The sequence below is a fragment of the Hypanus sabinus genome, chromosome 7 (assembly GCF_030144855.1).
Source record: "Hypanus sabinus isolate sHypSab1 chromosome 7, sHypSab1.hap1, whole genome shotgun sequence".
NCBI lineage: Eukaryota > Metazoa > Chordata > Chondrichthyes > Myliobatiformes > Dasyatidae > Hypanus > Hypanus sabinus.
Window position 1 is genome coordinate 91300313 of NC_082712.1, and position 25958 is coordinate 91326270.

The window sequence follows — 25958 nt, forward strand, 5'->3', positions numbered from 1 at the left end:
CACACACTCACTCCCCCTCTCTCTCTCTCCAAGTCTTCCTCTGTCTCACACACACTCACTCCCCCCTTTCTCTCCGAGTCTTCCTCTCTGTCTCACACACACTCACTCCCCCTCTCTCTCCGAGTCTTCCTCTCTCTCTCACACACACTCACTCCCCCTCTCTCTCTCTGTGTTCCTCTCTCTCTCTCACACACACTCACTCGCCCTCTCTGTCCGAGTCTTCCTCTCTCTCTCACACACACTCACTCCCCCTCTCTCTCTCTGAGTGTTCCTCTCTCTCTCACACACACTCACTCCCCCTCTCGGTCCGAGTCTTCCTCTCTCTCTCTCACACACACTCACTCCCCCTCTCTCTCTCTGAGTGTTCCTCTCTCTCTCACACACACTCACTCCCCCTCTCTCTCTCTGAGTGTTCCTCTCTCTCTCACACACACTCACTCCCCCTCTCTCTCCGAGTCTTCCTCTCTCTCTCACACACACTCACTCCCCCTCTCTCTCTCTGAGTGTTCCTCTCTCTCTCACACACACTCACTCCCCCTCTCTCTCCGAGTCTTCCTCTCTCTCTCACACACACTCACTCCCCATCTCTCTCCAAGTCTTCCTCTCTGTCTCACACACACTCACTCCCCCTCTCTCTCTCTCCGAGTCTTCCTCTCTGTCTCACACACACTCACTCTCCCTCTCTCTCTCTGTCTTCCTCTGTCTCACACACACTCACTCCCCCTCTCTCTCTCTCTCCAAGTCTTCCTCTCTGTCTCACACACACTCACTCTCCCTCTCTCTCTCTGTCTTCCTCTCTGTCTCACACACACTCACTCTCCCTGTCTCTCTCTGTCTTCCTCTCTCTCTCACACACACTCACTCCCCCTCTCTGTCCGAGTCTTCCTCTCTCTCTCACACACACACTCACTCCCCCTCTCTCTCCCCGAGTGTTCCTCTCTCTCTCACACACACTCACTCCCCCTCTCTCTCCAAGTCTTCCTCTCTGTCTCACACACACTCACTCCCCATCTCTCTCCAAGTCTTCCTCCTCTGTCTCACACACACTCACTCCACTCTCTCTCTCTCTCCAAGTCTTCCTCTCTCTCTCACACACACTCAATCCCCCTCTCTCTCTCTCTCTCCAAGTCTTCCTCTCTGTCTGACACACACTCACTCCCCCTCTCTCTCCGAGTCTTCCTCTCTGTCTCACACACACTCACTCTCCCTCTCTCTCTCTGTCTTCCTCTGTCTCACACAGACTCACTCCCCCTCTCTCTCTCTCTCCAAGTCTTCCTCTCTGTCTCACACACACTCACTCTCCCTCTCTCTCTCTGTCTTCCTCTCTGTCTCACACACACTCACTCTCCCTCTCTCTCTCTGTCTTCCTCTCTGTCTCACACACACTCACTCTCCCTCTCTCTCTCTGTCTTCCTCTCTCTCTCACACACACTTACTCCCCTCTCTCTCTCCGAGTCTTCCTCTCTCTCTCTCACACACACTCACTCCCCCTCTCTCTCTCTGAGTGTTCCTCCTCTCTCTCACACACACTCACTTCTCCCCTCTCCCCGAGTGTTCCTCTCCCTCTCACACACACTCACTCCTCTCTCTCCATCTTCCTCTCTCTCTCACACACACTCACTCCCTCTCTCTCTCCCCGAGTGTTCCTCTCTCTCTCACACACACTCACTCCCTCTCTCTCCGAGTCTTCCTCTCTCTCTCTCACACACACTCACTCCCTCTCTCTCTCCCCGAGTGTTCCTCTCTCTCTCACACACACTCACTCCCCCTCTCTCTCTCCAAGTCTTCCTCTCTCTCACACACACTCACTCCCTCTCTCTCTCCGAGTCTTCCTCTCTCACACACACTCACTCCCTCTCTCTCTCCAAGTCTTCCTCTCTCTCACACACACTCACTCCCTCTCTCTCTCCGAGTCTTCCTCTCTCTCTCACACACACTCACTTCTCCTCTCTCTCTGAGTCTTCCACTTTCTCTCACACACTCACTCCCTCTCTCTCCGAGTCTTCCTCTCTCTCTCACACACACTCACTCCCCCTCTCTCTCGAGTGTTCCTCTCTCTCACACACACTCACTCCCCCTCTCTCTCTCTCTGAGTCTTCCTCTCTCTCACACACACTCACTCCCTCTCTCTCTCTCTCTGTTCCTCTCTCTCTCACACACACTCACTCCCCCCTCTCTCCGAGTCTTCCTCTCTCTCTCAACACACTCACTCTCCTCTCTCTCTCCGAGTCTACCTCTCTCTCTCACACACACTCACTCCCCCTCTCTCTCCGAGTGTTCCTCTCTCTCTCTCGTACACACTCACTCCCCCTCTCTCTCTCTCCGAGTCTTCCTCTCTGTCTCACACACACTCACTCCCCATCTCTCTCTCTCTCCAAGTCTTCCTCTCTGGTCTCACACACACACTCACTCCCCCTCTCTCTCTCTCTCCGAGTCTTCCTCTCTGTCTCACACACACTCACTCCCCATCTCTCTCTCTCTCCGAGTCTTCCTCTCTGTCTCACACACACTCACTCCCCTCTCTCTCTCTCTCCGAGTCTTCCTCTCTGTCTCACACACACTCACTCCCCATCTCTCTCTCTCTCCAAGTCTTCCTCTCTGTCTCACACACACTCACTCCCCCCTCTCTCTCTCTCTCCAAGTCTTCCTCTCTGTCTCACACACACTCATCCCCTCTCTCTCCGAGTCTTCCTCTCTCTCTCACACACACTCACTCTCCCTCTCTCTCCGAGTCTTCCTCTCTGTCGCACACACACTCACTCTCCCCTCTCTCTCTCTGTCTTCCTCTCTGTCTCACACACACTCACTCTCCCTCTCTCTCTCTGTCTTCCTCTCTCTCTCACACACACTCACTCCCCCTCTCTCTCCCGAGTCTTACTCTCTCTCTCTCACACACACTCACCTCCCCCTCTCTCTCCGAGTCTTCCTCTCTCTCTCACACACACACTCACTCCCCCTCTCTCTCTCCGAGTCTTCCTCTCTCTCCTCACACACACTCACTCCCCCTCTCTCTCTCTGAGTGTTCCTCTCTCTCTCACACACACTCACCTTCTCCTCTCTCCCCGAGTGTTCCTCTCCCTCTCACACACACTCACTCCCTCTCTCTCCGTCTTCCCCTCTCTCTCACACACACTCACTCCCTCTCTCTCTCCCCGAGTGTTCCTCTCTCTCTCACACACACTCACTCCCCTCTCTCTCCGAGTCTTCCTCTCTCTCTCTCACACACATTCACTCCCTCTCTCTCTCCCCGAGTGTTCCTCTCTCTCTCACACACTCACTCCCCCTCTCTCTCTCCAAGTCTTCCTCTCTCTCTCACACACTCACTCCCTCTCTCTCTCCGAGTCTTCCTCTCTCTCTCACACACACACACTCCCCCTCTCTGTCCGAGCCTCCTCTCTCTCACACACACTCACTTCTCCTCTCTCTCCGAGTCTTCCACTTTCTCTCACACCACTCACTCCCTCTCTCTCTCGAGTCTTCCTCTCTCTCTCACACACACTCACTTCTCCTCTCTCTCCGAGTCTTCCACTTTCTCACACACACTCACTCCCCCTCTCTCCCCGAGTGTTCCTCTCTCTCACACACACTCACTCCCTCCTCTCTCTCTCCCCGTGTTCCTCTCTCTCTCACACACACTCACTCCCCCTCTCTCTCTCTGTCTTCCTCTCTCTCTCACACACTCACTCCCCCTCTCTCTCTCTGTGTTCCTCTCTCTCTCACACACACTCACTCCCCCCTCTCTCCGAGTCTTCCTCTCCCTCTCACACACACTCACTCTCCCTCTCTCTCTCCGAGTCTACCTCTCTCTCTCACACACACTCACTCCCCCTCTCTCTCCGAGTGTTCCTCTCTCTCTCTCACACACACACTCACTCCCCCTCTCTCTCTCTCCGAGTGTTCCTCTCTCTCTCACACACACACTCACTCTCCCTCTCTCTCTCTCACACACTCACTCCCTCTCTCTCCGAGTGTTCCTCCTCTCTCTCACACACACTCACTCCCCCTCTCTCTCCAAGTCTTCCTCTCTGTCCTCACACACACTCACTCCCACTCTCTCTCTCTCTCCAAGTCTTCCTCTCTCTCTCACACACACTCACTCCCCCTCTCTCTCCGAGTCTTCCTCTCTGTCTCACACACACTCACTCCCCATCTCTCTCCAAGTCTTCCTCTCTGTCTCACACACACTCACTCCCCATCTCTCTCCAAGTCTTCCTCTCTGTCTCACACACACTCACTCCCTCTCTCTCCGAGTCTTCCTCTCCTCTCTCTCTCTCCAAGTCTTCCTCTCTGTCTGACACACACTCACTCCCCCTCTCTCTCCGAGTCTTCCTCTCTGTCTCACACACACTCACTCTCCCTCTCTCTCTCTGTCTTCCTCTGTCTCACACACACTCACTCTCCCTCTCTCTCTCTGTCTTCCTCTCTGTCTCACACACACTCACTCTCCCTCTCTCTCTCTGTCTTCCTCTCTCTCTCACACACACTCACTCCCCTCTCTCTCCGAGTCTTCCTCTCTCTCTCTCACACACCACTCACTCCCCCTCTCTCTCCGAGTCTTCCTCTCTCTCTCACACACACACTCACTCCCCCTCTCTCTCTCCGAGTCTTCCTCTCTCTCTCTCACACACACTCACTCCCCCTCTCTCTCTCTGAGTGTTCCTCTCTCTCTCACACACACTCACTTCTCCCCTCTCCCCGAGTGTTCCTCTCCCTCTCACACACACTCACTCCCTCTCTCTCCATCTTCCTCTCTCTCTCACACACACTCACTCCCTCTCTCTCTCCCCGAGTGTTCCTCTCTCTCTCACACACACTCACTCCCTCTCTCTCTCTCTGTGTTCCTCTCTCTCTCACACACACTCACTCCCCCCTCTCTCCGAGTCTTCCTCTCTCTCTCACACACACTCACTCTCCCTCTCTCTCTCCGAGTCTACCTCTCTCTCTCACACACACTCACTCCCCCTCTCTCTCCGAGTGTTCCTCTCTCTCTCACACACACTCACTCTCCCTCTCTCTCTCTGTCTTCCTCTGTCTCACACACACTCACTCTCCCTCTCTCTCTCTGTCTTCCTCTCTGTCTCACACACACTCACTCTCCCTCTCTCTCTCTGTCTTCCTCTCTCTCTCACACACACTCACTCCCCCTCTCTCTCCGAGTCTTCCTCTCTCTCTCTCACACACACTCACTCCCCCTCTCTCTCCGAGTCTTCCTCTCTCTCACACACACACTCACTCCCCCTCTCTCTCTCCGAGTCTTCCTCTCTCTCTCTCACACACACTCACTCCCCCTCTCTCTCTCTGAGTGTTCCTCTCTCTCTCACACACACTCACTTCTCCCCTCTCCCCGAGTGTTCCTCTCCCTCTCACACCACACTCACTCCCTCTCTCTCCATCTTCCTCTCTCTCTCACACACACTCACTCCCTCTCTCTCTCCCCGAGTGTTCCTCTCTCTCTCACACACACTCACTCCCTCTCTCTCTCTCTGTGTTCCTCTCTCTCTCACACACACTCACCTTCCCCCCTCTCTCGAGTCTTCCTCTCTCTCTCACACACACTCACTCTCCCTCTCTCTCTCCGAGTCTACCTCTCTCTCTCACACACACTCACTCCCCCCTCTCTCTCCGAGTGTTCCTCTCTCTCTCTCACACACACTCACTCCCCCTCTCTCTCTCTCACGAGTGTTCCTCTCTCTCTCACACACACACTCACTCTCCCTCTCTCTCTCTCACACACTCACTCCCTCTCTCCCGAGTGTTCCTCTCTCTCTCACACACACTCACTCCCCCTCCTCTCTCCAAGTCTTCCTCTCTGTCTCACACACACTCACTCCCACTCTCTCTCTCTCTCCAAGTCTTCCTCTCTCTCTCACACACACTCACTCCCCCTCTCTCTCCGAGTCTTCCTCTCTGTCTCACACACACTCACTCCCCCTCTCTCTCTCTCTCCAAGTCTTCCTCTCTGTCTCACACACACTCACTCCCCTCTCTCTCCGAGTCTTCCTCTCTCTCTCACACACACTCACTCTCCCTCTCTCTCCGAGTCTTCCTCTCTGTCGCACACACACTCACTCTCCCTCTCTCTCTCTGTCTTCCTCTCTGTCTCACACACACTCACTCTCCCTCTCTCTCTCTGTCTTCCTCTCTCTCTCACACACACTCACTCCCCCTCTCTCTCCGAGTCTTCCTCTCTCTCTCTCACACACACTCACTCCCCCTCTCTCTCCGAGTCTTCCTCTCTCTCTCACACACACACTCACTCCCCCTCTCTCTCTCCGAGTCTTCCTCTCTCTCTCTCACACACACTCACTCCCCTCTCTCTCTCTGAGTGTTCCTCTCTCTCTCACACACACTCACTTCTCCTCTCTCCCCGCGTGTTCCTCTCCCTCTCACACACACTCACTCCCTCTCTCTCCGTCTTCCCCTCTCTCTCACACACACTCACTCCCTCTCTCTCTCCCCGAGTGTTCCTCTCTCTCTCACACACTCACTCCCCCCTCTCTCTCTCCAAGTCTTCCTCTCTCTCTCACACACTCACTCCCTCTCTCTCTCCGAGTCTTCCTCTCTCTCTCACACACACACACTCCCCCTCTCTGTCCGAGCCTCTCTCTCTCACACACACTCACTTCTCCTCTCTCTCCGAGTCTTCCACTTTCTCTCACACACTCACTCCCTCTCTCTCCGAGTCTTCCTCCCTCTCTCACACACACTCACTTCTCCTCTCTCTCCGAGTCTTCCACTTTCTCACACACACTCACTCCCCCTCTCTCCCCGAGTGTTCCTCTCTCTCACACACACTCACTCCCTCTCTCTCTCTCCCCGTGTTCCTCTCTCTCTCACACACACTCACTCCCCCTCTCTCTCTCTGTCTTCCTCTCTCTCTCACACACTCACTCCCTCTCTCTCTCTCTGTGTTCCTCTCTCTCTCACACACACTCACTCCCCCCTCTCTCCGAGTCTTCCTCTCTCTCTCACCACCACACTCACTCTCCCTCTCTCTCTCCGAGTCTACCTCTCTCTCTCACACACACTCTCTCCCCCCTCTCTCTCGAGTGTTCCTCTCTCTCTCTCACACACACTCACTCCCCCTCTCTCTCTCTCCCGAGTGTTCCTCTCTCTCTCACACACACACTCACCTCTCCCTCTCTCTCTCTCACACACTCACTCCCTCTCTCTCCGAGTGTTCCTCTCTCTCATCACACACACTCACTCCCCCTCTCTCTCCAAGTCTTCCTCTCTGTCTCACACACACTCACTCCCACTCTCTCTCTCTCTCCAAGTCTTCCTCTCTCCTCTCACACACACTCACTCCCCCTCTCTCTCCGAGTCTTCCTCTCTGTCTCACACACACTCACTCCCCATCTCTCTCCAAGTCTTCCTCTCTGTCTCACACACACTCACTCCCTCTCTCTCCTCTCCCCGTGTTCCTCTCTCTCTCACACACACTCACTCCCCCCTCTCTCTCTCTGTCTTCCTCTCTCTCTCACACACTCACTCCCTCTCTCTCTCTCTGTGTTCCTCTCTCTCTCACACACACTCACTCCCCCCCTCTCTCCGAGTCTTCCTCTCTCTCTCACACACACTCACTCCCCCTCTCTCTCCAAGTCTTCCTCTCTGTCTCACACACACTCACTCCCACTCTCTCTCTCTCTCCAAGTCTTCCTCTCTCTCTCACACACACTCACTCCCCCTCTCTCTCCGAGTCTTCCTCTCTGTCTCACACACACTCACTCCCATCTCTCTCCAAGTCTTCCTCTCTGTCTCACACACACTCACTCCCCATCTCTCTCCAAGTCTTCCTCTCTGTCTCACACACACTCACTCCCTCTCTCTCCGAGTCTTCCTCTCTCTCTCCTCTCTCCAAGTCTTCCTCTCTGTCTGACACACACTCACTCCCCCTCTCTCTCCGAGTCTTCCTCTCTGTCTCACCACACACTCACTCTCCCTCTCTCTCTCTGTCTCCTCTGTCTCACACACACTCACTCTCCCTCTCTCTCTCTGTCTTCCTCTCTGTCTCACACACACTCACTCTCCCTCTCTCTCTCTGTCTTCCTCTCTCTCTCACACACACTCACTCCCCCCCCTCTCTCTCCGAGTCTTCCTCTCTCTCTCTCACACACACTCACTCCCCCTCTCTCTCCGAGTCTTCCTCTCTCTCTCACACACACACTCACTCCCCCTCTCTCTCTCCGAGTCTTCCTCTCTCTCTCACACACACACTCACTCCCCCTCTCTCTCTCTGAGTGTTCCTCTCTCTCTCACACACACTCACTTCTCCCCTCTCCCCGAGTGTTCCTCTCCCTCTCACACACACTCACTCCCTCTCTCTCCATCTTCCTCTCTCTCTCACACACACTCACTCCCTCTCTCTCTCCCCGAGTGTTCCTCTCTCTCTCACACACACTCACTCCCTCTCTCTCTCTCTGTGTTCCTCTCTCTCTCACACACACTCACTCCCCCCTCTCTCCGAGTCTTCCTCTCTCTCTCACACACACTCACTCCCCCCTCTCTCCGAGTCTTCCTCTCTCTCTCACACACACTCACTCTCCCTCTCTCTCTCCGAGTCTACCTCTCTCTCTCACACACACTCACTCCCCCTCTCTCTCCGAGTGTTCCTCTCTCTCTCTCACACACACTCACTCCCCCTCTCTCTCTCTCCGAGTGTTCCTCCTCTCTCTCACACACACACTCACTCTCCCTCTCTCTCTCTCACACACTCACTCCCTCTCTCTCCGAGTGTTCCTCTCTCTCTCACACACACTCACTCCCCCTCTCTCTCCAAGTCTTCCTCTCTGTCTCACACACACTCACTCCCACTCTCTCTCTCTCTCCAAGTCTTCCTCTCTCTCTCAACACACACTCACTCCCCCTCTCTCTCTCGAGTCTTCCTCTCTGTCTCACACACACTCACTCCCCATCTCTCTCCAAGTCTTCCTCTCTGTCTCACACACACTCACTCCCTCTCTCTCCGAGTCTTCCTCTCTCTCTCTCTCTCCAAGTCTTCCTCTCTGTCTGACACACACTCACTCCCCCTCTCTCCTCCGAGTCTTCCTCTCTGTCTCACACACACTCACTCTCCCTCTCTCTCTCTGTCTTCCTCTGTCTCACCACACACTCACTCTCCCTCTCTCTCTCTGTCTTCCTCTCTGTCTCACACACACTCACTCACTCTCTCTCTCTCCCCGTGTTCCTCTCTCTCTCACACACACTCACTCCCCCTCTCTCTCTCTGTCTTCCTCTCTCTCTCACACACTCACTTCCCTCTCTCTCTCTCTGTGTTCCTCTCTCTCTCACACACACTCACTCCCCCCTCTCTCCGAGTCTTCCTCTCTCTCTCTCACACACACTCACTCCCCCTCTCTCTCCAAGTCTTCCTCTCTGTCTCACACACACTCACTCCCACTCTCTCTCTCTCTCCAAGTCTTCCTCTCTCTCTCACACACACTCACTCCCCCTCTCTCTCCGAGTCTTCCCTCTCTGTCTCACACACACTCACTCCCCATCTCTCTCCAAGTCTTCCTCTCTGTCTCACACACACTCACTCCCCATCTCTCTCCAAGTCTTCCTCTCTGTCCTCACACACACTCACTCCCTCTCTCTCCGAGTCTTCCTCTCTCTCTCTCTCTCCAAGTCTTCCTCTCTGTCTGACACACCACTCACTCCCCCTCTCTCTCCGAGTCTTCTCTCTGTCTCACACACACTCACTCTCCCTCTCTCTCTCTGTCTTCCTCTGTCTCACACACACTCACTCTCCCTCTCTCTCTCTGTCTTCCTCTCTGTCTCACACACACTCACTCTCCCTCTCTCTCTCTGTCTTCCTCTGTCTCACACACACTCACTCTCTCCCTCTCTCTCTCTGTCTTCCTCTGTCTCACACACACTCACTCTCCCTCTCTCTCTCTGTCTTCCTCTCTGTCTCACACACACTCACTCTCCCTCTCTCTCTCTGTCTTCCTCTCTCTCTCACACACACTCACTCACTCTCTCTCTCTCCGAGTCTTCCTCTCTCCTCTCTCACACACACTCACTCCCCCTCTCTCTCCGAGTCTTCCTCTCTCTCTCACACACACACTCACTCCCCCTCTCTCTCTCCGAGTCTTCCTCTCTCTCTCTCACACACACTCACTCCCCCCTCTCTCTCTCTGAGTGTTCCTCTCTCTCTCACACACACTCACTTCTCCCCTCTCCCCGAGTGTTCCTCTCCCTCTCACACACACTCACTCCCTCTCTCTCCATCTTCCTCTCTCTCTCACACACACTCACTCCCTCTCTCTCTCCCCGAGTGTTCCTCTCTCTCTCACAAACACACTCCTCCCTCTCTCTCTCTCTGTGTTCCTCTCTCTCTCACACACACTCACTCCCCCCTCTCTCCGAGTCTTCCTCTCTCCTCTCACACACACTCACTCCCCCCTCTCTCCGAGTCTTCCTCTCTCTCTCACACACACTCACTCTCCCTCTCTCTCTCCGAGTCTACCTCTCTCTCTCACACACACTCACTCCCCCTCTCTCTCCGAGTGTTCCTCTCTCTCTCTCACACACACTCACTCCCCCTCTCTCTCTCTCCGAGTGTTCCTCTCTCTCTCACACACACACTCACTCTCCCTCTCTCTCTCGCACACACTCACTCCCTCTCTCTCCGAGTGTTCCTCTCTCTCTCACACACACTCACTCCCCCTCTCTCTCCAAGTCTTCCTCTCTGTCTCACACACACTCACTCCACACTCTCTCTCTCTCTCCAAGTCTTCCTCTCTCTCTCACACACACTCACTCCCACTCTCTCTCTCTCTCCAAGTCTTCCTCTCTGTCTCACACACACTCACTCCCCCTCTCTCTCCGAGTCTTCCTCTCTGTCTCACACACACTCACTCCCTCTCTCTCCGAGTCTTCCTCTCTCTCTCTCTCTCCAAGTCTTCCTCTCTGTCTGACACACACTCACTCCCCCTCTCTCTCCGAGTCTTCCTCTCTGTCTCACACACACTCACTCTCCCTCTCTCTCTCTGTCTTCTCTGTCTCACACACACTCACTCTCCCTCTCTCTCTCTGTCTTCCTCTCTGTCTCACACACACTCACTCTCCCTCTCTCTCTCTGTCTTCCTCTCTCTCTCACACACACTCACTCTCCCTCTCTCTCTCTGTCTTCCTCTCTGTCTCACACACACTCACTCTCCCTCTCTCTCTCTGTCTTCCTCTCTCTCTCACACACACTCACTCCCCCTCTCTCTCCGAGTCTTCCTCTCTCTCTCTCACACACACTCACTCCCCCTCTCTCTCCGAGTCTTCCTCTCTCTCTCACACACACACTCAATCTCCCTCTCTCTCTCTGACACACTCACTCCCTCTCTCTCCGAGTGTTCCTCTCTCTCTCACACACACTCACTCCCCCTCTCTCTCCAAGTCTTCCTCTCTGTCTCACACACACTCACTCCCACTCTCTCTCTCTCTCCAAGTCTTCCTCTCTCTCTCACACACACTCACTCCCCCTCTCTCTCCGAGTCTTCCTCTCTGTCTCACACACACTCACTCCCCATCTCTCTCCAAGTCTTCCTCTCTGTCTCACACACACTCACTCCCTCTCTCTCCGAGTCTTCCTCTCTCTCTCTCTCTCCAAGTCTTCCTCTCTGTCTGACACACACTCACTCCCCCTCTCTCTCCGAGTCTTCCTCTCTGTCTCACACACACTCACTCTCCCTCTCTCTCTCTGTCTTCCTCTGTCTCACACACACTCACTCTCCCTCTCTCTCTCTGTCTTCCTCTCTGTCTCACACACACTCACTCTCCCTCTCTCTCTCTGTCTTCCTCTCTCTCTCACACACACTCACTCCCCCTCTCTCTCCGAGTCTTCCTCTCTCTCTCTCACACACACTCACTCCCCCTCTCTCTCCGAGTCTTCCTCTCTCTCTCACACACACACTCACTCCCCCTCTCTCTCTCCGAGTCTTCCTCTCTCTCTCTCACACACACTCACTCCCCCTCTCTCTCTCTGAGTGTTCCTCTCTCTCTCACACACACTCACTTCTCCCCTCTCCCCGAGTGTTCCTCTCCCTCTCACACACACTCACTCCCTCTCTCTCTCCCCGAGTGTTCCTCTCTCTCTCACACACACTCACTCCCTCTCTCTCCGAGTCTTCCTCTCTCTCTCTCACACACACTCACTCCCTCTCTCTCTCCCCGAGTGTTCCTCTCTCTCTCACACACACTCACTCCCCCTCTCTAAGTCTTCCTCTCTCTCACACACACTCACTCCCTCTCTCTCTCCGAGTCTTCCTCTCTCACACACACTCACTCCCTCTCTCTCTCCAAGTCTTCCTCTGTCTCACACACACTCACTCTCCCTCTCTCTCTCTGTCTTCCTCTCTGTCTCACACACACTCACTCTCCCTCTCTCTCTCTGTCTTCCTCTCTCTCTCACACACACTCACTCTCCCTCTCTCTCTCTGTCTTCCTCTCTGTCTCACACACACTCACTCTCCCTCTCTCTCTCTGTCTTCCTCTGTCTCACACACACTCACTCTCCCTCTCTCTCTCTGTCTTCCTCTCTGTCTCACACACACTCACTCTCCCTCTCTCTCTCTGTCTTCCTCTCTCTCTCACACACACTCACTCCCCCTCTCTCTCCGAGTCTTCCTCTCTCTCTCTCACACACACTCACTCCCCCTCTCTCTCCGAGTCTTCCTCTCTCTCTCACACACACACTCACTCCCCCTCTCTCTCTCCGAGTCTTCCTCTCTCTCTCACACACACACTCACTCCCCCTCTCTCTCTCTGAGTGTTCCTCTCTCTCTCACACACACTCACTTCTCCCCTCTCCCCGAGTGTTCCTCTCCCTCTCACACACACTCACTCCCTCTCTCTCCATCTTCCTCTCTCTCTCACACACACTCACTCCCTCTCTCTCTCCCCGAGTGTTCCTCTCTCTCTCACACACACTCACTCCCTCTCTCTCTCTCTGTGTTCCTCTCTCTCTCACACACACTCACTCCCCCCTCTCTCCGAGTCTTCCTCTCTCTCTCACACACACTCACTCCCCCCTCTCTCCGAGTCTTCCTCTCTCTCTCACACACACTCACTCTCCCTCTCTCTCTCCGAGTCTACCTCTCTCTCTCACACACACTCACTCCCCCTCTCTCTCCGAGTGTTCCTCTCTCTCTCTCACACACACTCACTCCCCCTCTCTCTCTCTCCGAGTGTTCCTCTCTCTCTCACACACACACTCACTCTCCCTCTCTCTCTCTCACACACTCACTCCCTCTCTCTCCGAGTGTTCCTCTCTCTCTCACACACACTCACTCCCCCTCTCTCTCCAAGTCTTCCTCTCTGTCTCACACACACTCACTCCCACTCTCTCTCTCTCTCCAAGTCTTCCTCTCTCTCTCACACACACTCACTCCCCCTCTCTCTCCGAGTCTTCCTCTCTGTCTCACACACACTCACTCCCCATCTCTCTCCAAGTCTTCCTCTCTGTCTCACACACACTCACTCCCTCTCTCTCCGAGTCTTCCTCTCTCTCTCTCTCTCCAAGTCTTCCTCTCTGTCTGACACACACTCACTCCCCCTCTCTCTCCGAGTCTTCCTCTCTGTCTCACACACACTCACTCTCCCTCTCTCTCTCTGTCTTCCTCTGTCTCACACACACTCACTCTCCCTCTCTCTCTCTGTCTTCCTCTCTGTCTCACACACACTCACTCCCTCTCTCTCTCTCCCCGTGTTCCTCTCTCTCTCACACACACTCACTCCCCCTCTCTCTCTCTGTCTTCCTCTCTCTCTCACACACTCACTCCCTCTCTCTCTCTCTGTGTTCCTCTCTCTCTCACACACACTCACTCCCCCCTCTCTCCGAGTCTTCCTCTCTCTCTCACACACACTCACTCCCCCTCTCTCTCCAAGTCTTCCTCTCTGTCTCACACACACTCACTCCCACTCTCTCTCTCTCTCCAAGTCTTCCTCTCTCTCTCACACACACTCACTCCCCCTCTCTCTCCGAGTCTTCCTCTCTGTCTCACACACACTCACTCCCCATCTCTCTCCAAGTCTTCCTCTCTGTCTCACACACACTCACTCCCCATCTCTCTCCAAGTCTTCCTCTCTGTCTCACACACACTCACTCCCTCTCTCTCCGAGTCTTCCTCTCTCTCTCTCTCTCCAAGTCTTCCTCTCTGTCTGACACACACTCACTCCCCCTCTCTCTCCGAGTCTTCCTCTCTGTCTCACACACACTCACTCTCCCTCTCTCTCTCTGTCTTCCTCTGTCTCACACACACTCACTCTCCCTCTCTCTCTCTGTCTTCCTCTCTGTCTCACACACACTCACTCTCCCTCTCTCTCTCTGTCTTCCTCTGTCTCACACACACTCACTCTCCCTCTCTCTCTCTGTCTTCCTCTGTCTCACACACACTCACTCTCCCTCTCTCTCTCTGTCTTCCTCTCTGTCTCACACACACTCACTCTCCCTCTCTCTCTCTGTCTTCCTCTCTCTCTCACACACACTCACTCCCTCTCTCTCTCTCCGAGTCTTCCTCTCTCTCTCTCACACACACTCACTCCCCCTCTCTCTCCGAGTCTTCCTCTCTCTCTCACACACACACTCACTCCCCCTCTCTCTCTCCGAGTCTTCCTCTCTCTCTCTCACACACACTCACTCCCCCTCTCTCTCTCTGAGTGTTCCTCTCTCTCTCACACACACTCACTTCTCCCCTCTCCCCGAGTGTTCCTCTCCCTCTCACACACACTCACTCCCTCTCTCTCCATCTTCCTCTCTCTCTCACACACACTCACTCCCTCTCTCTCTCCCCGAGTGTTCCTCTCTCTCTCACAAACACTCACTCCCTCTCTCTCTCTCTGTGTTCCTCTCTCTCTCACACACACTCACTCCCCCCTCTCTCCGAGTCTTCCTCTCTCTCTCACACACACTCACTCCCCCCTCTCTCCGAGTCTTCCTCTCTCTCTCACACACACTCACTCTCCCTCTCTCTCTCCGAGTCTACCTCTCTCTCTCACACACACTCACTCCCCCTCTCTCTCCGAGTGTTCCTCTCTCTCTCTCACACACACTCACTCCCCCTCTCTCTCTCTCCGAGTGTTCCTCTCTCTCTCACACACACACTCACTCTCCCTCTCTCTCTCGCACACACTCACTCCCTCTCTCTCCGAGTGTTCCTCTCTCTCTCACACACACTCACTCCCCCTCTCTCTCCAAGTCTTCCTCTCTGTCTCACACACACTCACTCCCACTCTCTCTCTCTCTCCAAGTCTTCCTCTCTCTCTCACACACACTCACTCCCACTCTCTCTCTCTCTCCAAGTCTTCCTCTCTGTCTCACACACACTCACTCCCCCTCTCTCTCCGAGTCTTCCTCTCTGTCTCACACACACTCACTCCCTCTCTCTCCGAGTCTTCCTCTCTCTCTCTCTCTCCAAGTCTTCCTCTCTGTCTGACACACACTCACTCCCCCTCTCTCTCCGAGTCTTCCTCTCTGTCTCACACACACTCACTCTCCCTCTCTCTCTCTGTCTTCCTCTGTCTCACACACACTCACTCTCCCTCTCTCTCTCTGTCTTCCTCTCTGTCTCACACACACTCACTCTCCCTCTCTCTCTCTGTCTTCCTCTCTCTCTCACACACACTCACTCTCCCTCTCTCTCTCTGTCTTCCTCTCTGTCTCACACACACTCACTCTCCCTCTCTCTCTCTGTCTTCCTCTCTCTCTCACACACACTCACTCCCCCTCTCTCTCCGAGTCTTCCTCTCTCTCTCTCACACACACTCACTCCCCCTCTCTCTCCGAGTCTTCCTCTCTCTCTCACACACACACTCAATCTCCCTCTCTCTCTCTGACACACTCACTCCCTCTCTCTCCGAGTGTTCCTCTCTCTCTCACACACACTCACTCCCCCTCTCTCTCCAAGTCTTCCTCTCTGTCTCACACACACTCACTCCCACTCTCTCTCTCTCTCCAAGTCTTCCTCTCTCTCTCACACACACTCACTCCCCCTCTCTCTCCGAGTCTTCCTCTCTGTCTCACACACACTCACTCCCCATCTCTCTCCAAGTCTTCCTCTCTGTCTCACACACACTCACTCCCTCTCTCTCCGAGTCTTCCTCTCTCTCTCTCTCTCCAAGTCTTCCTCTCTGTCTGACACACACTCACTCCCCCTCTCTCTCCGAGTCTTCCTCTCTGTCTCACACACACTCACTCTCCCTCTCTCTCTCTGTCTTCCTCTGTCTCACACACACTCACTCTCCCTCTCTCTCTCTGTCTTCCTCTCTGTCTCACACACACTCACTCTCCCTCTCTCTCTCTGTCTTCCTCTCTCTCTCACACACACTCACTCCCCCTCTCTCTCCGAGTCTTCCTCTCTCTCTCTCACACACACTCACTCCCCCTCTCTCTCCGAGTCTTCCTCTCTCTCTCACACACACACTCACTCCCCCTCTCTCTCTCCGAGTCTTCCTCTCTCTCTCTCACACACACTCACTCCCCCTCTCTCTCTCTGAGTGTTCCTCTCTCTCTCACACACACTCACTTCTCCCCTCTCCCCGAGTGTTCCTCTCCCTCTCACACACACTCACTCCCTCTCTCTCTCCCCGAGTGTTCCTCTCTCTCTCACACACACTCACTCCCTCTCTCTCCGAGTCTTCCTCTCTCTCTCTCACACACACTCACTCCCTCTCTCTCTCCCCGAGTGTTCCTCTCTCTCTCACACACACTCACTCCCCCTCTCTAAGTCTTCCTCTCTCTCACACACACTCACTCCCTCTCTCTCTCCGAGTCTTCCTCTCTCACACACACTCACTCCCTCTCTCTCTCCAAGTCTTCCTCTCTCTCACACACACTCACTCCCTCTCTCTCTCCGAGTCTTCCTCTCTCTCTCACACACACACACTCCCCCTCTCTGTCCGAGTCTTCCTCTCTCTCTCACACACACTCACTTCTCCTCTCTCTCTGAGTCTTCCACTTTCTCTCACACACTCACTCCCTCTCTCTCCGAGTCTTCCTCTCTCTCTCACACACACTCACTCCCCCTCTCTCTCGAGTGTTCCTCTCTCTCACACACACTCACTCCCCCCTCTCTCTCTGAGTCTTCCTCTCTCTCACACACACTCACTCCCTCTCTCTCTCTCTCTGTTCCTCTCTCTCTCACACACACTCACTCTCCCTCTCTCTCTCCGAGTCTACCTCTCTCTCTCACACACACTCACTCCCCCTCTCTCTCCGAGTGTTCCTCTCTCTCTCTCGTACACACTCACTCCCCCTCTCTCTCTCTCCGAGTCTTCCTCTCTGTCTCACACACACTCACTCCCCATCTCTCTCTCTCTCCAAGTCTTCCTCTCTGTATCACACACACTCACTCCCCTCTCTCTCTCTCTCCGAGTCTTCCTCTCTGTCTCACACACACTCACTCCCCATCTCTCTCTCTCTCCGAGTCTTCCTCTCTGTCTCACACACACACACTCCCCCTCTCTGTCCGAGTCTTCCTCTCTGTCTCACACACACTCACTCCCCTCTCTCTCTCTCCGAGTCTTCCTCTCTCTCTCTCACACACACTCACTCCCCCTCTCTCTCTCTGAGTGTTCCTCTCTCTCTCACACACACTCACTTATCCCCTCTCCCCGAGTTTTCCTCTCCCTCTCACACACACTCACTCCCTCTCTCTCCATCTTCCTCTCTCTCTCACACACACTCACTCCCTCTCTCTCTCCCCGAGTGTTCCTCTCTCTCTCACACACACTCACTCCCTCTCTCTCCGAGTCTTCCTCTCTCTCTCTCACACACACTCACTCCCTCTCTCTCTCCCCGAGTGTTCCTCTCTCTCTCACACACACTCACTCCCCCTCTCTCTCTCCAAGTCTTCCTCTCTCTCACACACACTCACTCCCTCTCTCTCTCCGAGTCTTCCTCTCTCACACACACTCACTCCCTCTCTCTCTCCAAGTCTTCCTCTCTCTCACACACACTCACTCCCTCTCTCTCTCCGAGTCTTCCTCTCTCTCTCACACACACACACTCCCCCTCTCTGTCCGAGTCTTCCTCTCTCTCTCACACACACTCACTTCTCCTCTCTCTCTGAGTCTTCCACTTTCTCTCACACACTCACTCCCTCTCTCTCCGAGTCTTCCTCTCTCTCTCACACACACTCACTCCCCCTCTCTCTCGAGTGTTCCTCTCTCTCACACACACTCACTCCCCCCTCTCTCTCTGAGTCTTCCTCTCTCTCACACACACTCACTCCCTCTCTCTCTCTCTCTGTTCCTCTCTCTCTCACACACACTCACTCCCCCCTCTCTCCGAGTCTTCCTCTCTCTCTCACACACACTCACTCTCCCTCTCTCTCTCCGAGTCTACCTCTCTCTCTCACACACACTCACTCCCCCTCTCTCTCCGAGTGTTCCTCTCTCTCTCTCGTACACACTCACTCCCCCTCTCTCTCTCTCCGAGTCTTCCTCTCTGTCTCACACACACTCACTCCCCATCTCTCTCTCTCTCCAAGTCTTCCTCTCTGTCTCACACACACTCACTCCCCTCTCTCTCTCTCTCCGAGTCTTCCTCTCTGTCTCACACACACTCACTCCCCATCTCTCTCTCTCTCCGAGTCTTCCTGTCTGTCTCACACACACTCACTCCCCTCTCTCTCTCTCTCCGAGTCTTCCTCTCTGTCTCACACACACTCACTCCCCATCTCTCTCTCTCTCCAAGTCTTCCTCTCTGTCTCACACACACTCACTCCCCCTCTCTCTCTCTCTCCAAGTCTTCCTCTCTGTCTCACACACACTCACTCCCCTCTCTCTCCGAGTCTTCCTCTCTCTCTCACACACACTCACTCTCCCTCTCTCTCCGAGTCTTCCTCTCTGTCGCACACACACTCACTCTCCCTCTCTCTCTCTGTCTTCCTCTCTGTCTCACACACACTCACTCTCCCTCTCTCTCTCTGTCTTCCTCTCTCTCTCACACACACTCACTCCCCCTCTCTCTCCGAGTCTTCCTCTCTCTCTCTCACACACACTCACTCCCCCTCTCTCTCCGAGTCTTCCTCTCTCTCTCACACACACACTCTCTCCCCCTCTCTCTCTCCGAGTCTTCCTCTCTCTCTCTCACACACACTCACTCCCCCTCTCTCTCTCTGAGTGTTCCTCTCTCTCTCACACACACTCACTTCTCCTCTCTCCCCGAGTGTTCCTCTCCCTCTCACACACACTCACTCCCTCTCTCTCCGTCTTCCTCTCTCTCTCACACACACTCACTCCCTCTCTCTCTCCCCGAGTGTTCCTCTCTCTCTCACACACACTCACTCCCTCTCTCTCCGAGTCTTCCTCTCTCTCTCTCACACACACTCACTCCCTCTCTGTCTCCCCGAGTGTTCCTCTCTCTCTCACACACTCACTCCCCCTCTCTCTCTCCAAGTCTTCTTCTCTCTCTCACACACTCACTCCCTCTCTCTCTCCGAGTCTTCCTCTCTCTCTCACACACACACACTCCCCCTCTCTGTCCGAGCCTCTCTCTCTCACACACACTCACTTCTCCTCTCTCTCCGAGTCTTCCACTTTCTCTCACACACTCACTCCCTCTCTCTCCGAGTCTTCCTCTCTCTCTCACACACACTCACTTCTCCTCTCTCTCCGAGTCTTCCACTTTCTCACACACACTCACTCCCCCTCTCTCCCCGAGTGTTCCTCTCTCTCACACACACTCACTCCCTCTCTCTCTCTCCCCGTGTTCCTCTCTCTCTCACACACACTCACTCCCCCTCTCTCTCTCTGTCTTCCTCTCTCTCTCACACACTCACTCCCTCTCTCTCTCTCTGTGTTCCTCTCTCTCACACACACTCACTCCCCCCTCTCTCCGAGTCTTCCTCTCTCTCTCACACACACTCACTCTCCCTCTCTCTCTCCGAGTCTACCTCTCTCTCTCACACACACTCACTCCCCCTCTCTCTCCGAGTGTTCCTCTCTCTCTCTCACACACACTCACTCCCCCTCTCTCTCTCTCCGAGTGTTCCTCTCTCTCTCACACACACACTCACTCTCCGTCGCTCTCTCTCACACACTCACTCCCTCTCTCTCCGAGTGTTCCTCTCTCTCTCACACACTCCCTCCCCCTCTCTCACACACACACTCACTCTTCCTCTCTCTCTCTCACACACACACACCCACTCCCCTCTCTCTCTCTCTCTCTCTCCGAGTCTTCCTCCCTCTCACACACACTCACTCCCCTTCTCTCTCCGAGTCTTCCTCTCTCTCTCACACACTCACTCCCCCCTCTCTCTCTCTCTCTTACTCCACCTCTGTCTTCTCTCTGAGTCTCTCACTGTGTGTCTCCTTCTCTCTCTCTCCGTCTTTCTCTCTCTCTCTGAGACTCTCCCTCTTCCCTTTCTCTCCCTCTCTCTGTCTCAATCCCGTACTGAGTATCTCTGCCTCACTGTCTGCCCAAATCTCTCTCCGTTTCTCCCTCTCTCTCTACCTGTCTTTCTCTCTCTCTCTCCATCTCTCTCTGTCTCCTTGTCTCTGTCTGTCTCTCTTCTCTCCCTGCCTTTCTTTGAGTTTCTTTCTCTGCGTCTCTGCCTGTGTCTCTCCTCCCCCCTCCCTCCCTCTCCCTCCCCCTCCCATCCCCGTCTCTGTCTGTCTGTCTCTCTCTCTCTCCCCCCCGACCCCGTCTCTGTCTCTGTCTCTGTCTCTCTCTCTCTCTCTCCCCTCTCCCTCCCTCTCTCTCCCCCCTGCCCTATCCCTGTCTCTGTCTGTCTCTCTCTCTCTCTCTCTCTCTCTCTCTCCCCACCCCGGTCTCTGTCTGTCTCTCTCTCTCTCTCCCCTCTCCCTCCCTCTCTCTCCCCCCTGCCCTATCCCTGTCTCTGTCTGTCTCTCTCTCTCTCTCTCTCTCTCTCTCTCTCCCCACCCCGGTCTCTGTCTGTCTCTCTCTCTCCTCTCCCCGACCCCGTCTCTGTCTCTGTTTCTGTCTCTCTCCTCCCCCACTCCCTCTCACTCCCCCTCCCCCTCCCCCTCCCGTCCCCATCTCTGTCTGTCTCTCTCTGAGCCCCTCCACCTGTCAGGTCACTCTGGTTGATGAAGTGAACGTGAATGGATTACAAATCAACTGCACAGGAACATTGCAGTGTACAGACGGGCAACCTGGTGGGTTGGTAATTGATTGATGATCAGTTTTGTATGTTTGCCCATGCCGATCATGCCATTGCATCAGTACACTGAGGCGGTACACGGGAAAAGAGTGACAGAATACCGGCGGAGATGACTGCTGGGGGAACCCGATGGATCTGTGGTGGGTGACAGGATATTTGTGCGGCACCGTGCTAGAGCCAGAACTCCCAATGGGCTTGCCAGCCGCTGAGGTAGAGTCTGCAAGGAGAGGCTGCAAACCAATGTGTGGCTTCATGTAGTACCTCTGTTAAAGGTCAAAGGGCAACTTAAAAAGAAAACAGTCTGTGGCGGGTGAGTCCAGTGGAACTGGCCGGGTGTTCTCAGCAACATTTGTGAGGGCAGCTAGTCAACAGGTGAGTGTCTGGAACTGGTCCCTCTCTCACTCTCTGATAGTAGACTGAGTGATAGACAGGCTTCGGTCAGAATACATCTGGACTACTGTGAGCAGTATTAGGCCTCGTATATAAGGAACGACGTGCTGGCATTGGAGAGAGTCAGAAGAATGATTCAGGAATATGTTCCCTGGAATGTATGAGGGGCATTTGATGGCTTAAATGCCTATACTCACTGGAGTTTAGAAGAATGAAGGGGCATCTCATTGAAACCTGTCAATTATTGCGAGGCCTAGACAGAGTGGATGTGGAGAGGACGTTTCCTACAGTGGGTGAGCCACACCCTCGGAATACAGGGATGTCCCTTTAGAACGGAGATTTCTAGAGTCGGGGGGTGGGGTGTGAATCAGTAGAATTGTTGCCACAGACGGCCATGTGGGCCAAGTGATTTGGATATATTTATCGTTAAGGGTATCACAGTACGCAGGTTGAGAGGGATAAAAATCAGCCATAATGGAAAGGTGGAGCACGCATGATGGGCTGAATGGCCTAATTCTGCTCCTATGGAGCGGTAAAGGAGGCAGGTGACACTCTTGCCATTATCACGAGAGGCGGACATTATAGGTGTGGTGAAGTCGGTATACGTTCACACAAAACCCTGGCGGGCTGCACTGAGAGTGTGGTGCGCAGTCCTGTTCGCCCCATTCCCGAGCCCTGCAGGCTGTGGGGGGTCCTGATAGAAGTTTATATCATTATTAGAGACCTGGACGAGATAGACAATCAGCATCTTTCTCTCTCTGCCACATTCAGTAAATACTAGAGTGCCTGGGGAGGGGGGAGAAGTATAAAGGAGATGTGTGGGGCAAGCTTCTTCCTAGTGAGTAGTGAGTGCCAGGGCGGTGTGGGAATCAGATACAATAGTGAACGGGGCTGTAACAGTCACACACGAACCTGATTACAGAGGGTTAGGTATGTACAGGCAGAAGAGACAGCCGAAATTTGCATCATTTGGAGCACAGCCATGGTGGGGTGAAGGGCCGGTCCCGTACTGTTCCATTCTATGCTCTAGGATCCCCGTTGACTGGCAGGTTTGATCAGTGCTCACTTCTTCTGCAATAGGCCGAGGGAATACTTCTCCGGCAGGACTGTCTTCATGGGTGGGGCCTGTCAGGTCCTTTCTGAGATCGTAGGCCACGAAGCGGGCTTCCCTGATTACCGTCGGCACAGCGCTGCGATCCTCCTCGGTCCCTTTCCCTTGGAGGCAGGTGGCCTGGCGGTGCTGGCGGAGTTTCTGGAGGTAGGAGGCGTCTCGCTTCATCCTGGCCACCCCGTAGTGGCGGTACGGGATCCAGTCTAAGCAGTTCCACTCCTGGAGCTTAGACTAAGCGGCGGGAGTCAGCCAGCCGGCCGAGCATTGAGCCTAATATAAACCATGTCTTTCATCCGCCAACACAGAGCCTCCCGGAACAGGACCAGCGTCTCGTCAAAGTACTCGGCGAGCATGGCAGGGTCGAAAGTCTGCTCCAGCTCCGTACAGGTCCTCTCCCAGGTCGAACCAGCCGGCGTAGTGATCATTGGTTCTGGACAGCCTATAGAAAGTGTCTGGCCTCGACAGGAACCGGTCCAGGCTCTTTGCCTCCCTGAAGGCAGCGTGAAAGTAGGAGAAGGCTGATTCGGCCAGCCGGTTGGCGTTCCGGAGGATTGTTTTGGCATCACCCTCCTCACCTGCTGGAAGGAAAGTCAACGTCAGCATAGACAGAACACGGAACAGAACAGCAGCGAAGCACAAGGGACAGATTGAGAGACCATGACTACAGCACGGCCATCCTATACAAACTCATCACCGGGCTTCAGGATACAGCGGCACCAATGTACAGAGTCAAAGAGACAGGCCCAACTTTACCCGCGATTTCTGGGAGCTCGTTGCAAGTACGGGCCACTATATATGAAGGAGCTGCCCCTGGTATCCCATTTAAACCTCTCAACTCTGGACTTAAATTTGTGGCCTCTTAATACCCCTTTCCCTGGCAACCTCCTTGTAGATAGTTCCTGCATTCTTCCCTTACTCTTACTGTCCGCTGCCCTCTCGTATCACCTGCCCTCTTATCTTTCTGATCAGCCTGGCTTCACCTATCACCTTCTTGCTATCCTCCCCTCCCTCCTCCATTTTATTCTGGTACCTTCACCCTTCGTTTCCAGCCCTGCCTGAAACGCAGCTGTTCGTTCATTTCCAAGGATGCTGAGATCCTCCAGCACTTCGTGTGTGCTGTTAACGGGACAGGATCTGACAGGATGGCGAGGGTAACTCAGATAACGGCACGTTACAACAGTGGAGTGCAGAAGAGCATCTCTGAACACACGACATGCCAAACCTTGAAGCGGATGGGCCACAGCGGCAGGAGACTGCACCGGGTACCACTCCAGTTCTTAGTCAAGTGGCCACTGTGTCATATCTGTAACTACACACCTGTGATGCTGCTGAAAACAAGTTCTTCCACTGGACCAAGACCTCGCTCTACATGACAATAAACTCAACCCGTCGTGAGATTCAGCGACAAGCATAATGTTTGGGAGACATTTCAACAGGCGCAAATAGTTAAGACTTAGGAGGACCGGGTGCGGGGAGGTAGGATTGATGTAGGTGTGCTAATTGGCTACCACGGCCACTTTGAGCAGTAGGCCATGCTGCGCTGTACAGTCCCGTGAACCTCGTGAAGGGACAGGACCATTATTCATTGATAGCATAGGGTGTGTTCATCAAAGTATTCAACACCACCTCAGGCAAATTGAACCATGTAATTACAGAGGATGTTATATTCCTCGCTGGAGTTCTTGCCAAAGTCCTTGACGTATGTGGCCTGGAAGAGCCTGGGATACCCCAAGTGGTCGTAGAAGGGCAGGGCAAACGTCATGTTCCTGGCCTCTCCGTATCGATACAGGATGTTGAGAACTGTGCTGCTGGCGGCCTTGAACACCACGGGTCTCCTGGGTTTGCAGAATGCATCCTGGGACATTCTGTATCTGTGTGCAACAGTCAAAATCAGAGGCAAACTCAAGGGTAGTGTAGCAATAACTGCAATGTCTCACACCGCGAGTCCCCTACATTGACTCAAAGTACATAAGTACCACCATGAGATTCATTTTCCTGCAAATATTTACATTCAAGCAGAGAAATACAATGGAATCAATGCCAAATTAACTCATGGTTAGCACATATTCTGGAATGTGGGTAGATAGCAAACATTAACCTCAACAACTAATCTTTACACCTGAATGGGGATTGCAGATTACACTTTAAATGCAACCCTGTTCGATAATCTCCTGACACTGTGCACAGTTAATTGAAAAAAAACAATGTTGATGACCATTCCAGATTTTAGGTGTCCAGAATGTGATTGCGAAGAAGTAGCTAAAAAACTTATGTGCAATTTATAGGAAGCATTGGAGATACATTGTAAATATAGAATTGTCCTTTAATCTTTCACAAATAAAATGTCATGTAATACTCAGTCAAAGATGCCTCTTCCGCCAGTCTTATTTTGTTGAATAAAAGACTACCTTATATCTACCAGCTGTGTGTCTCTGATGGTTTTATTCACGGTACAACGTTCACAAACAAAGAGTGACAAACAACTGTTCTAGAGAGTCAAAGGTCAGCGGGCAGAGACGATAAGAAATACAGGGAGAACAGTAGCCCATTTGCTTCATGGAGTCTGCTCCAGCAAGGGTGATTTAGTTTGCCTTTCACACCTATTAAAGAAACTATCAACATCCCCTTTAAGACCACAAGACCATAACATATGGAAGCAGGCATAGGCCATTCGGCCCATCGAACCTGCTCCGCCATTCAATCATGGGCTGATCCAGTTTTTCCAGTCATTCCCACTCCCCTGCCTTCTCCCCATACCCTTCGATGTCCTGGCTAATCAAGAACCTATCATCTCTGGCTTAAATGCACCCAATGATTTGGCCTCCACAGCCACTCGTGGCAACAAATTCCAGATTTACCATCCTCTGACTAAAACAATTTCTCCGCATCTCTGTTCTCAATGGAAGTCCTTCAATCTTGAAATCATGCCCTCTTGTCCTAGACTCCCCTACCATGGGAAATAACTTTGCCATACATAATCTGTTCAAGCCTTTTAACATTTGGAATGTTTCTATGAGATCCCCCCTCATTCTCCTGAACTCCAGGGAATACAGCCCAAGAGCTGCCCCTCCCTTCCCCCATCCCAGTTTCACTGTCTCCTCCTCCAGCTGCCTATCACCTCCCTCATGGTTCCGCCTTCTTCTACTACCCATAGTTCTTTCCCCTTACATTCCTTCTTCACCTCTCCTGCCTATCCCCTCCCCGTTTCCCCTCCCCCACCCCTTGATCTTTCCCCTTACTGGTTTTTCACCTGGCACCTACCAGCCTTCTCCTTCCCACCCTCCCCCCACCTTCCTTATAGGGTCCTGACGAAGGGTCTCGGCCCAAAACGTTGACCG

The 25958-nt window shown here is 53.7% G+C and overlaps 1 protein-coding gene across 1 annotated transcript in view; it reads right to left on the bottom strand.

Moving 5' to 3' along the window:
* LOC132396985 (galactose-3-O-sulfotransferase 4-like) overlaps nt 1-24824 on the bottom strand; it is a 36058-nt gene extending 11234 nt beyond the window's left edge. The window contains exons 1-2 of the mRNA XM_059975157.1: nt 24274-24824; nt 22422-23198 (exon numbers count right to left, since the gene is read on the bottom strand). Of these exons, the coding sequence (XP_059831140.1) occupies nt 22954-23198; nt 24274-24484 (456 nt within the window). The 5' untranslated portion in view covers nt 24485-24824 and the 3' untranslated portion in view covers nt 22422-22953. The remainder of the gene's footprint in view (nt 1-22421; nt 23199-24273) is intronic.
* Nucleotides 24825-25958: the final 1134 nt, after the last annotated feature.